Below are 14,054 nucleotides of genomic sequence, written 5' to 3'. Positions count from 1 at the left end.
CGCTTATACTCCAGATCTGCTCGTGCACCCCAGGACAGTCGAGCTCTACCGTCCAACCGCCACACGTCCAGCTAGGTGTTTATCATCTACCGGCAGCGGCGTAGCAGACGACGTTTCTAAAGGGTGAAGGTTGAGAATAACATTACGGCGGCGTAACATAAGTCTGCGTGATTCTCACATTTGAGAATAGCACCAAGCTGCTTCTAAAAAGTGAAGGTTGTTTAAATAACACTTACTCTGTGTGATTGTTTAAATTTTCTGTAAGACTTAAAGGGTGAAGGAACCCAACCGGTTTGATTTTTTATAACTATCAGACCGACCGAACCGATCAGGTCAGTATCAGTTATCGGTTTAAGTAGACCGACCAAATGGAGTTTCCAATTTACGAATGAGCTTCGAGTCTCAGCATCATTCTCTCTCTTCTAGGTTCTCACTGTCTCGCATTTGGCGTCCCACTCAGCCGTCGTCGACTACTCAGCCACCGTCGCCATCGACTCCTTGAACTACAGTTTTTGTTGGGTAACTTTTCAGATTTGTATTGTTTACTTTTCCTCTTTTTGGAAATCCACAAGGCCTCCTAATTGTAACAATTATGAATTTATACGCTTATCGCTGAACTCTTCTTCCTCTCCACCTTTTTCCTTTTGTATACTTGTGATTTTCTCATGTATCCATCCATTTCTCTGTAAGAAATTTGCCATTCGCTCTAGCTTCTTCAAGTAGACAATTTAGTATTAGAATGTAGTTATTTGATTTCTAATAATATCACTTCCTAGCTAAGAAATGATAAATCGGATAATTTTTCTTCTAGCTGGGAAATGATAAATTAGATAATTTAATGGCTAGGTAGGGTATCAAATGAACGGGATGATTTTTCATTGCATGGTTGGTAATCTCTGAAGGAGGGAAGATTTAGGAATTTAATTCTGTAGGGGTACTAGAGTGCTGGTGCGATAATTATGTGCAAATATGTTAAGCATATAGGTTTAAGTGGAGAGTTCAAAAACATGAGTTCAAGAACCTGTGTTTGGGTGCAGAATTTGGAAGTTTGGGTTTAGAAAATGAAGAACGTTGTGAAGAGTGTTTTTTTTTTTTTTTTTACCAACTTTCGTTGAGAAAGAATGAAAGAATACAAAAACATACAAAAAAACAAGCCCACAAAAGAGAAATCCCTCTACAAGAATATTTCTAGCCAAAAGAGATGTTACCTATAGAATAATTACAAAAAAGCTTCGAAACCGAACCCAAAGCGAGACATGAAACTTCACTAAGGACGAAACTCCAGTATGGTCCTTTTGCAAACCTCTAAACAGTCTCAAGTTCCTCTCACCCCAAATATCCACAATAAAGCACACACTCTATCAAACTACAAAAAATAATATTTCTCTTTAAAAGGTGGATTGAGGAGAAACTAGATCATCGCTCACATGCTCTTTTGATCGGTGATCTGCATATCAAACTCCTACAAAAAACAATTCCACACATATCTCATGAACTAACAATCCCAAACAGGTGATCCAAGTCTTCCGCCACCTTTCGACAGAGAATACATGGGTAACTTCCTAGCAAACCATTAACATGGGTAACTTCCTAGCAAGCCTATCTAGAGTATTCACATGACCTAACAAAACTTGCCAGGTAAAGAACTTAATTTTCTTTGGAATCTTTATCCTCCAAACTACATCGAAGACAACCTTAGCCAAAATCTTATAGGTACTCGTTATGCGACTAATGGGTATGAACTCCTTAACCCTTCTGGCATTCTCCTTACTGGGGATAAGGCACACAAAAATTTCCACCATCGAACGGTTCAAAATGCCTCTCTCGAAGAACTCTCTAAAGACACTACTAACTCACCTTTGAGTAGATCCCAATTATCTTGGAAGAAAGCCATTGAGAAGCCATCTGGACCAGGAGATTTATTTCTGTTGCAACCAAAAATCGCCCTCCCAATTTCCTCTAAACTGAACGAAGTCACAAGATCCTCGTCTTCCCTAGACAAAATGGGACGCCAATCAATGCCACTCACAAACGGTTTAGCCTTGATAACTGGTTTGTAAAGAGTGGAAAAGGCCGAAATGACCTCTTCTTCAACCTCTTTATCATCCTTGTTCTCCAAAATCAAAAGGTCTATAGTATTCTTTTTCCTTCTCCCACTTGTCACTCTATGTAGATAAGCAGTGTTACAATTCCCTTCCTTAGCCCAGTTCACTTTAGCCAACTGATGGTCTCTTTTTAGAGCAAGTCTACAAGCACCCCTTTTAAGGCATCCCTCTCCCCTCTCAAGGAACTAACCAACCGACCCTCCAATTTGTCCAACAAACCCACAAACCCTAGGCTTGAAAAACTCTCATATCTCTAGCGTCTTCCATCAAACACACCCAAAACCAAACCCTCAAAATTTTGCTATTGTATAGGAATCAAGTTCAAAATTTTGGCTCTCTATTCTCTTGTGTGGTGGGGGCGCTTTTAAGTTTTCGGGGATTGGAAATGAGAATCAAATTGCAAAATTTTTACTTCCAATTCATTTTCCATGAATTTGGTCCAATATAACAATCCAAAAGGGTGTTCAGGATGGTGGCATTGGAGTGGGCAATTTAAAAGCCAGAAATACAACGCTTCTTTTCAAATGTAATTGGAGATTCATCAAAGAGCAAGAATCGCTTTGGTGTAGGGTGGTTAAAAGCATTCATGGTTCAGATTCTCACAATTGGCATATGTTCAATAAGCATAGTTGAGTTTGAGAAATCCTTGGATTGGCATCTCATAGCTTTGGGACAAGTTTGGCTTCTTAGCACATTTTAAACTTGGAGAAGGCAGGAAGATTTATTTTTGGACTGACGTTTGGTGGTCAAATACCTCTTTTCAAGAGAGTTTTCCAAGAATTTTTTGTGGCCAAGCTTCCTAAAGGTAGTATATATGATCACTAAGATTTCAATACAAATTCTTGGAGTTTATTACTCAGAAGGTAACTCAAAGATGAAGAGTTCAATGAATTCCAACAACTTCTGTCTCAAATTGAGAGCAGAAGGGTCAACCAAAATAATAGATTCTCGGTTTGGACTTTAGAGTCATCTGGTAGGTATTCGATTAAATTGACAACAAAAGGTCATCCAAAATAATAGACCAATGTTGATGGGATGTGAGACTTGAGATGTGACAAGTGACAAAAGAGGAAGTTAAAGGATTATGATTACCTCATGACCGAAGCCAACTAGAAGAGAAAGGACGGTGGTATTTTAGGGTTGCATGACAGACATTGGGTTGACGTAACAACATTGAATAAACGCTAAGACAATGTACCAAAGTCCGCCGAGAAAGGTGGATAGATTAACTCCACTTAAGTGTAGGAAGAAAATTAGGGAACTAACTAAACACAATTGACAATTTAGTCAATACTTCTAGTGAGAGTCGTCTCCAAACTTTTGGTCCCAGATTGACATCAAAAGCCAGTATCGCAAGCCTCTGCTCTTCAAAAGAAAAAAACAAACAAATAGACGTGTTGTAAATATGTCGTTTAACGCTGCTTAATTGTAGTGGATGCGTGTCAGGAGCCCAATTGTACTATTTTAAAAAATAAAGGTTTCAATTGGACATTCCAAATAGGGTCAAAGGTTTCAAGGAAATCTTGGAAGGCTAAGTTCGATATATTTAACCAAGCCAAAATAAAATAGTTGTGTCATGAATTCAAGTTAAAGATCACTGGAAAAGTTTACATCTTAAAAGTCTTATCTAGAAGCTTGGAAGTAAAGGCTAATGTTATAACTTATAAGTAAATATAGACCAAAGGGCAAAATGGGCATTTAGATACGAAATACCAAATTTAAGGTCAAAAGGAAAGATGACAAGAGTGTGAAGGGGAGGCCCAAGAAGGAAAAGTGTCCGCTTGGCCTCGGCCGAGCCTAAAAGTCTTGGAACCTTAGAGATTTAGATTCCAAATAGGATCAAAAAAAGGTAAAGGCAAATGAAAAAAATCTATAAATAGGTCATAAGAGCATGAAAGGAGGTAACTGAAAACTTCAGACTTTGCTTCCTTTCTACAATTCTCCATCTCTAACTTTGGCATTGAAACCCTTTTTCTTTGTTTTACAGGTTTGCTCGTTCTTAAATTACAATGGTTATGTTTGCTGTCTAAAATTTGGAATCAACACCCTCCAGGAAGATTGGCAATGAGATCTCAATCCATGCGAAAAGGATACCTGGACAATAACTATCTAATTATTTTGCTAAAGGAAGACGGCTGCACAAGGATTCATCCTATTCTAATAGGATTCTCTATAAGTAGGCTTTGAAGGGAAGATAAGATCTTGGAATGACAACAAATGTCTATTATCCAGTAGGTCAATAGTAGTCTAATTCAAAATACCTGTCAAAAGTAAATATCTCATTAGTAATTGACATCAGTAATTGACATGTATTCCGACAGTATCGAAAAAGGGGGAAAACAAAAGTTTAGAATACCCCATTTCAACTTTGTTGGTTCTTCAACAACCCAATACCATCGACCAAAAGCATGGAGATAATTTGATACAAAATAGAACAATATGCAAACAGAACACAATTTGTCAACAACTTGGATTATAATTCATCAACAACATAATTGGACAGCCAGTATTCTCAAAGGCTTAGGTCAAGTACAAACATAGACTCAAAAAAAAAAACACACACCTCAATATTATTACATCAACACAAAACCTATTAGCAAAAAGTGAAATCCATCTCCAAAGCTGAGCTCAGTCAAAAGTTCTCATAATCACAAGACTCCCCACAAAAGTTTCGCCGTGTAACATCTACCTAATGCCAAAAGGGACAAGCTCCACTTTTACAGCATAACCTCTACAAATGGGCAAGCACATAATGCAGAAAGAGAAAAATAAAGAAGTTGAAAGTGGGACCTGAGTTACCTAACGCGCATGCACTAAATCCTTGGAGATTCTCCAAATTGCTGGAAAAAGTGGGGTCTTTAATTTTACAGCATAACCCACCACTATCACATCCCATGCGTTCAAATCTTTGTGGCTTTCCCCTGATCTTTAGTCCCTTAAAAGCATCAAACATAATCATGTCTAGTCAACGAATAAAAATAGCAATTATTCACTTATTTTCTGGCTAGGTTCAGTGCCTCCATTTGCTAACTCATCGCATTTTCTTTGTAAGAGAAAGGAAGCGGTTCACACTTAGCAGACAAACTGATCTCGCATCCATCAAAATTCAAAATATGAATTCTGAAGTTATCACACCATGATGCACCTAATTTTAACCAATTAACCAGCATGCAATCTAATAGCAGCTCACACCTAGAGCGTTAGCTTCATGTTTTAAGGACTTCAAGTAATCGATAGCTTCATCAATAACCAACAATGGGTCCTTGCCCTTTGCACCAGGAACTAAATTCTCAAGTACTCTCAACGTCTCCTTGATCCTGTCTTTTTTGCAAGAAGAATTGCAAAAATCAACATATGTTCCAGACTCTTCCTTAAGGACCATGGCACAGCTTGATTCCGCATCATCGGCAAAGTTCTGTGATTCAACTCTTGCACAAGAAACCATAGCAACTGGCAGTGATTTTATGTAGCCCCCATCAAGAACTCTCTGTCTTTTTCTTGGGCCATCAGAACTAGCAACTTCTGTAGTAGTTTCTTGACATTGTTCTTCCTTCTCACAATGCTCATCGATCATCTCTGGAGAATGTCCTGTGCTAGTCACTTCATCATCACTACTACAACCAGTGCCATCGTAGTCTGAGTAAAGTAATGCATCTATTTCTTCTGTGTTTTCATGCATTTCACTACTCTCTCCATCAGCTACATAATTCTCACTGGCCAGAGTATTTGGAAAATACTTGATCGAATGAATGTCTCCAGCTGCCTCTTTTTCTTCAAGCCAACCACAACGCTTGGTTTCAGCAACAGTTGAGGGAATATAGACAGGAGGACACATAGGAGCATACATCAATCTCTTCTGGTTTCCAGATTGATCAAAGATAAGAAAACCTTTCGGATAGGACCCATTATTTGATTTTGACACAGGCATCCCACTAGGTCCAGCATGAGCAAAATGCACAGATTCCTTTTTTTTCTGACAAGGCATGAAAGTACCAAGTGAGTTCAGGAAATCAGGGGATAAGCATTGATGTGATCCCTGAACAACATTTAGCTGTTCCACTTCAAGACTGGGTAATGGTGGAATTGCAAACCCTTGCATTCCACCCACACATGTGGAAAATATGCAATTTCCATGGTTGATATTCGTTTGGAAGTTTTCCTGCTGCTTGATCTCTACTGATGCATTCATGGAATTATGATTGTGCAGTTGCCAAGCAAAATGCTCAAAATCAAGTCGTGAGTTATCAGTCCCAACCATCCAGAAAAACAACCACCTAAGCAATATTTTGAAATATCACTACTTTGTTACAATCAAAATAATGAAAGGAAGAATAAACTTAGCAAGTATGTAGCAAGAACTACCTCAAAATTATGTGCTCTGGTCTGCTATGGGAGTTATCTGCTGAATGCTTTCGGGAACAAAGACAAAAAGAAGTTTGCAGAGTCCAGCTTAAGAGAAATAAATGCTATTCAATCTACGTGACAGGCTTAAGCAAATGTCGAAAATACTCAGCCTGGAACAGAAAAAATACCAAAAGTTTCATCATGGCAAGTTCAAGGGAAAAAAATACATAGGCATTCCAATAAAATAAATGTAAAATTAATTTAATTGTTAATCAACAAGCAAAACCACAGGGCAAGAACTGAGTTGACAAACCTGACAATTCTGCAAAGGTTGAAAGCATGCGATCACTCTAACTATAATTGTTGGTTTTCCTGCAATTCCATTCTCATGTTTCAATGCCCGAAATCTTGTCTGGGTTGCAGCTTGGCACACCATAACTACTTCTGAACCTTAAACGGATGACTATTCTTCTATACAGAAGCACGAGAGAGGTACCAACAACAAAGAAAGAGGGAAATAAAAGGAGAATATTCACTGCAGAAGAACTTTAAAACTGAGCACAATGGTGATAAAAATAAACGAAAAATTTAATGAGCTATCTAATTCCTTGAAAAGGGGCAGAAAAAGTAGAAATAAAACAGAAGACCAAAAGCAAAATGGTGCTATTTCACAGGAAATGATAAAAAAGTGATTGGAACCCATGGCTGGTTGAAAGAAGGAGCTCAGGGAGGAATAACTCAGTGTTAATACAAAAAGTGATTTAAAAATAACCCTGCAATAGAGGTTCAAATGCACAACACGAAATACATCAATTGATATGAACCAAAGCATATTATTCTCCCAATACGTAAAGGTAACACATCCAGGAACCTGCAAAAACATGAAAAATAATAATAAATACATAAATATTTAATAAATTATATAAAGGTAAAAAAAAAAGTAAATTTCCCGGATGATAAATGGGTAAGGATTATAAATAAGGGGAAAGGAAAATCTAAATAAAGCAAAGAACTACAACAATTTACTCAGACATAAGCCAGTACACTGAAGAAAGGCAGCATTCCAACTATTTGGGAGGAAATATGAAGCTTTTTCTAAGCTACAAAATGATAGATCAACGTCGAATATAAATTCAAACCCCTAAAATATCTCAGAAAAATAGGTCATCCACCGTTTGAACGAAAAAATAAAACATAAATTGAGTTCCCAAGACAATCAAACCAAAATTTCCCTCTAATAAGCAACAAAACCGACAAAATCATTCGGGGTTTTCTATTTTCCAAGGCTATGATCTGAACAACTATTTCCATGTCCATTCATTTTCTTCAGATTCTCAGAAACCTTTGCCAGGCAACAGAAATCAAACAGACGGGAACGCAATAAAATATATGAGAGAAAGAAGCAGGAATTAAAGAAGCAGGAATTAAAGAACTGAAATTGCGAGAAAATGAGAAAGAATCTTACAGAAAAATCGGAAGAGAATTTCCAGAGAGAGCCAGATTTGCGAAGAAGGGTCAGATCTAAATGACTCGAAGAACAGAGTAAAGTTAAAAGTATCCGAATGAACATCAAAGACAGGACTTTATAGACACCAGATGACATTTTTACCCTTCACAAACATTTTCATTTACATTTTTACCCTTCTACGATCTTTTCAAATTTTAGAAAATTGTAGTTGAGTCCCTCAATTTTTTCGATTTTGTATTTAATAAAATCATTTTTCGCTAACCCCATTATTTGTGTCATTTTGCAACTTGCACCAAAATTTTTATAATATTTTTTTTCTTAAAATACAAAATTAGTTCTTGCACTTTTAAAAACTATCCATTCTGTGTTTTATAGATCCTTAGCATATCAAATATATTTTAAAATAAATAAATAATTGGGATCTTTTTAAATATTTTAAAATATTTATACTTCATAACAAAAAAAAAAATTAGTGTAAATAATTTTATGATTTTTCTATTTATAAGAATTTCCCTAATAATTTAATTGAGTATATTGAACACATTCAAATTCCAATTTTGTGTCTAATCAAGAATCTATTATAAACCAAACTAAAAATTAATAAATTATTAGATATAAAACTAAAAGTTAAAAACTCATAATAGACACTATTTGCTAAAATTGAAAGACTTATTGACACAAAATTAAAAAGACCTAAAAATTTAGAGTCTATTCGGTAGAAAATCTAAAAATAAAAATTTGAAAACAATGGATTCAATAAAAGCAAATTTATATTTAATGTTTTTATATATGTGTTTGGTAGCATATTATTAGATTTTAATTTAAATAATTGTATGAAAGGCTTGCTCGTCTAGTAGAAGTGACCTTCGTACAAAGCTTCAACAGTGGGGATTAGAAGGATTCTTGCCCTAAGACTCACCTCTCGACCTTGTCTCTTAATTCTTCTCGAATCTACTTTGATTAGTTGCTCAACCAGTCTCTCTCTCAGATCAGTATATACACTTTTCTTTGTATTCAAGTAAATCTTTTCATTGGAATGGCCGGAACTATTTATAGGCTCAAATTTGACTCTCTGCATTGTGGTCCCCACTGTATTGGTAATATTTATTGAATCATAAAACTAATTGTAGATACCATTTAATATTAGTTGACAATATGTTAAAATTTTTGTATAATTATTATTAATCTATAATACATTACATATTACATATTTTTACAATTTTAATTTTAAAAACCGAATTTAGTTTACAACATGACAAACATATATTTGTTGAACTTGAATATGAAAATATAAAACATAATTCGAATTGTAACCTAACAAATCAAGATTTAAACTTATAATTTAACCTAATCCTTTTAAAGTAAATAAAATTTCGAGAAAAATACATTTTTGTCCCTAGATTTTGAGTCTAATTTTTATTTGGTCATTAAGTTTCAAAATGTAACACTAGTCATTAAATTTTAAGTTTAATTTCAATTTAGATTCAAAGTGTTACAATTTGTCCTTGAATTTTAAATTTTCTTTCAATCATTAAATACTCACATTTGGTGTTTAATGTTAATTTCTATTAATTAATTTTAAAAATAAAAGAGTTAAAATTAATTAAGTTGTACTATTTTTTCATCACTACTATAAAATTAAATTTAAGTTTTCATTTCATAATTACTTAAACATAATTAATAGACATTAAAAAATGATTGTAAGTGATTATTTAATGAAAACTCGAGGTTAAAAGTGTAAATTTTGTACGAAAAATTGTTAGAAATAACACTTTATAAGTTTCACATTTCAAAACTAGCATGTTTTTTAAAACTCGTTAAACTAGTTTTTCTCAGTCCATCTCGTCCAAGATCAACCACCGAGATATAATTGAAAAATAACATTTTCATCTTATCAATTATTTTAGGATTTCTCGATAGTATTAAACAGATATTCTAGTAATTTTTCCAAAGAATATTTAAATATTTCTAAATCTTATACCAAATCATGTTTTTTTTTTTTTTTCAAATTCTCTTATCTCTATCAAATCTTACTAATCTTTCTTTTTCACCCAACTTTGATTTTCACAATTATTTGAATTTTTAAATTTTCAATTGAATTTACCAATTATCAAACTGATTTTCCAAATAGATTTTAGATGATTGCACTGTCTATTTAAATTTTGTGAACGATCATATTTTGCAAAAAAAAAAAAAAAAAAAAAAAAAAAAAAAAAAAAGGTAAGATTGGGAAATATATATAATGTTAGTGATGATCATTCACAAAATTTCATCAAGAAAATCCAAATATATAGAATCTGAGTGTTATTTTTCCCGTTTTCAAATATTAAGCTATCTTTCTAAATCTTATATCAACTCTTACATCAACTCTTATTCTTCTCAAATTGTCTTTTGTAGTCTTTCCCAAATCTTATATTATGTTACAAATATTTAGGCCCAATTTATGTTTTCACGAATTTCCAAATTGATTTACCAATTATTTAAATGAATTTATCGATTATCTTTTCAAATTTATTAAATTTATGTAATCTTTCGCCATGTAATTTTTAAATTTTGGAAAGATAAAAAGATTAGGTAAGATTGGGATAATTATGTGGATCTCCTGGGCGAGATTTCTCATCTTGTAACTTATGGAGAAAATTGAAACAAATTTTAAATTTTAAGGGTAAAATCGTAACCTTTTGAAACTAGGGACTAAATTGAAATCAGACTCAAAACTAAAATTAAATATCCAAAATCGTAATATTTTAAAAGCTAGGAACCAAATGGAAACCATATCTAAAATCTATGAATCAAAAATGTATTTTTTCCGAAAAGTTTTTTTTTAGTTGATTCCTCTTCAATTTTAGGCTGATTTAACATCCAATCCTCTCCATGCTTCTAGTTTGCTTAGATAGAAAGTATATTGAGATCATGTCTTCATGATTTTTGTTTCATCTTTCTTTAGTGTCAATTAAGATTCTTACTTACTAAGAAAAGTGCCAAAATAAAAACAAGGAAAAAAGAAAAAAGGAAACATCATGATGAATGAAGTTTACATGTCATTACACTTATAAAGTTAATTGTAAAATAATACTCATAATTAGAACAAAAAACAAAACATTCCCTTTGTAAATATTGGTTTATAGAACATTGTTTTCATCTAAAGAGTTTTTTGGAATCATACCAATTCTCCATATGGTAAATTTTCATTTTTTTTTTTCTTTTGAAGTCGTAAACTATGCAAGTAACTTTGTCTTATAGTACCATTAATATCTATCGATTGGAACTGGAAGTGTTCATGGGTTGGAACTAGGTTGGGTTAGATTGAAGCACTTTTAAATCCAACCCAATTATTCGAATTATAAGTTTTTTCAACCCAAATATGAATCAAACCCAACTCAACCATCCAACATTTGGGTTGGATTGGCTCAAGTTATTTGAGTCATTCATTTAAATTGTTGTTCTAATTATAAGTAAAATATTAATTTGTAAAAATTTTATTTAATTATTTTCATACATTGAATTAAAAATGACAATTCAATTTCCATTTATATTATAAAAATTTTCTTCCTAATGCATTAAGAAATTATTTTTAGAAGTTATTAGAGAATAAATTATTAAAAAAATAATGAAATAAAATAAAATACATGATATATATAATTGTATTATAAGTAAAAAAAAACATACTTTTCAAAATTAATAATAATGTCAGTTGGTTTGGGTTTTTGAAGTAAACCAACGAACCCATCTCAACCCAAACCATACGGATTCGGTTGGGTAGATCAAGTTTTTCGAGTCATCGGATTCTTTGAACACCCCGCTGACTCTGTTTTTAAGGTTTGATCGAATTTTTCTTATATACAATTAAACTCCATAAATTAATAACACAAGTTAAATTTCTCTAGCAACACTAGCTAACGTAAAATAACCGTATCTAGTTATCAATTTTTGTTTTCAAGTCATTTGAATAAGCTCAAACCAAAATTGGATGAAAATTGAAATGAAGTGAAGAAAGGTGTTAGCAAATTTGAAAGAAGAAGACAAAAACATGTGAAATTCCACTCATTAAGAATCTATCTTACTCATTTGTAATCTACACTTTTGTTATTAGTTACTAAAAGGGAAAGCTTTGAAGGGTCCTCTTGTACTACACAAAAAGAAAAAAGAACATATAGTGGGATTAAACAAAATTTAATCTCCATGTGATTTTTAAAGTTAAATTAGACAAATTTCTTGCACATCTAAAACAATCATAATTTTTATAATATATAGTCCTCGTGGTAAAGATCATGATTATAATGTATGATTAAAAAAAGCTGTAAAAATTAAATAAATAAAAGCAACACAACTTTATTGTATATTTGAAAAAAATATAAGAGAAGGTCTAAAGGCATATTTTGATAATGCAAGTATTATTTGAACACTTCAATCATAATTAGACACGCGGTCTTATAACATTTTGCTTATGTCCCTCTCTAGACTCTACCGTTTTTATTTTATGGATGATTGAAAACGTGGTAGATTAATTGTAATTGTCAACTTGAGCATAGTTTAGTGGATAAGATACTAATTATTATTTCAAAAGTCGATGGTTCGATCTCGTTAAAATTTGTTTGAACTATAAAAGATATTAATTATATTTATAAAATACAATGTTTGAAAAAATACGAAGTTCTATTATTGATAGTTAGATTTTTCTAATTTGAGTAATGTAAATTTAATATTTTCATTTGTTCAATCATTATAATTCTTCATCAAATAAATAAATAAAAAGTTTGGTGTTCTTTTTCTTATGCTCGTCTTTCTATAATATAAAATTTTGCAAGAGAATCATGTTGAGATATGAATGTAGTTTTGTATCAATTAAAAGTTGAGAACATTTTTAAGTACATAAATATAGACAATAATTTTGTGTATACGCATAGGTGAGGCTCGATATAAGTACGTATTATAAAGTATAAATCAATTTGAAAAAGCGAGTAGAAAGTTAATTTGTGAAGGAAAAAAAAATTAATGTTAAGTTGGGGGAGAGAGAAACCATAAGGCTAAGGAATTTTTATTTGAATATCATATAAAGGAGAAATTTTCACGAACAGAAAAAATGTAAACCATTAATAGAAATAGCAAAAAAAAAAACACTCATAGATATTGATAAACTTCTATCGCATCTATCATATAATATTAATGATAGACTTCTATTAGTTTCTATCAATGATAGACACTGATAAATTTATATCAACCTTTAATAAAGAATATTGAAATTTTTGCTATTTTGTGTAAATAATTTCTTATTTTTCTATTTTCGAAAAAAACCCTTAAAATTAAAGTAAAACTTTAAAATATAATAGAATTACTTGAAGACAAAAAGAGAGAGCCAATGATAAAAAGATATTAATGAGCACTCTTTTCACAATGTTTTCTTGAGGTTCAAGTGTCTAGTTGTAAGAATATTGCATTCAACAAAACCTTCAGCCATATGATTGCCAAGGGATCCATAAGTTTTAAATGTGTAAAAACACAATTTGAAGAAATTATTGTCATACAATTTAACTCAAAGTAATTTTTTGAAAAAAGTTATTAGAACTTAGTTTAAATTTTGCTTTGAATTTCATACCTCATCAAATCAAATATTGAACATGAATAAATAATATAATTGATACTCTCCCCACTAGTTAATTTACTATTTTTAAAAAAATAGATTTATAATGAATGTAAAATATATTATTTAAATTAGGCAAGGCTATTTGTATTTATTTTACCGTAGCTAAAATGTCATTAATACATGATTATAATTAATTTTTTCTTGTTCAACCATTACGAGATCAAATTATAGGTGAACACCAAAACCAACCAATCCCAAAATAAAACCAAACCAAACCAAAAAGTTAATTTTTATTGAAACGTCAATTCGATTGGGTATCAAAATTTTTTATCAATTTGATTTTAAATTTTAAAACCAAACCGTTTATATGTATGTATAATAAAAAATTGAAATCTTTCAGTTTGATCAATTTGGAATCAAACCGAGGATACAAACATAACAAACCATCGAACTTTGACAATATAGGATTTAATTTTGGTTTCACATATATATTCATAAATATATTTTTTTTAAAAACCTTTTACTATGAAGCAATGCTTTGAATCCTTAGAAT

General features: G+C 32.0%; 1 protein-coding gene and 1 long non-coding RNA gene across 2 annotated transcripts; one reads left to right on the top strand and one right to left on the bottom strand.

Moving 5' to 3' along the window:
- The first annotated feature begins 386 nt into the window (after positions 1-386).
- On the top strand, positions 387-4,483 carry LOC120090404 (uncharacterized). The gene is made up of 2 exons (XR_005485535.2): positions 387-519; positions 4,093-4,483. It is a non-coding gene; the product is annotated as an uncharacterized LOC120090404 (long non-coding RNA).
- Positions 4,484-4,545: 62 nt separating this feature from the next.
- LOC120090403 (transcription factor bHLH143-like) lies at positions 4,546-7,758 on the bottom strand. Its single transcript, XM_039048037.2, has 3 exons — positions 6,763-7,758; positions 6,468-6,619; positions 4,546-6,379 (listed from the first exon to the last, which is right to left on the bottom strand). Exon 3 carries the CDS (start codon positions 6,361-6,363, stop codon positions 5,281-5,283), a length of 1,083 nt encoding a protein of 360 aa, XP_038903965.1. The 5' UTR covers positions 6,364-6,379; positions 6,468-6,619; positions 6,763-7,758; the 3' UTR covers positions 4,546-5,280.
- Between the last annotated feature and the right edge of the window lie 6,296 nt (positions 7,759-14,054).

Source organism: Benincasa hispida, chromosome 11, assembly GCF_027475165.1.
Source record: "Benincasa hispida cultivar pf3 chromosome 11, pf3_genome.v1.1, whole genome shotgun sequence".
Classification (NCBI taxonomy): Eukaryota; Viridiplantae; Streptophyta; class Magnoliopsida; order Cucurbitales; family Cucurbitaceae; genus Benincasa; species Benincasa hispida.
The sequence above is the reverse complement of the archived record's forward strand: the minus strand, read 5'-3'. Positions and strand labels throughout refer to the sequence as shown.

Bases quoted from the DNA above. Each gene is read 5' to 3' on its own strand.
- LOC120090403 (XM_039048037.2), bottom strand. From the start codon at position 6,363: ATGGTTGGGACTGATAACTCACGACTTGATTTTGAGCATTTTGCTTGG.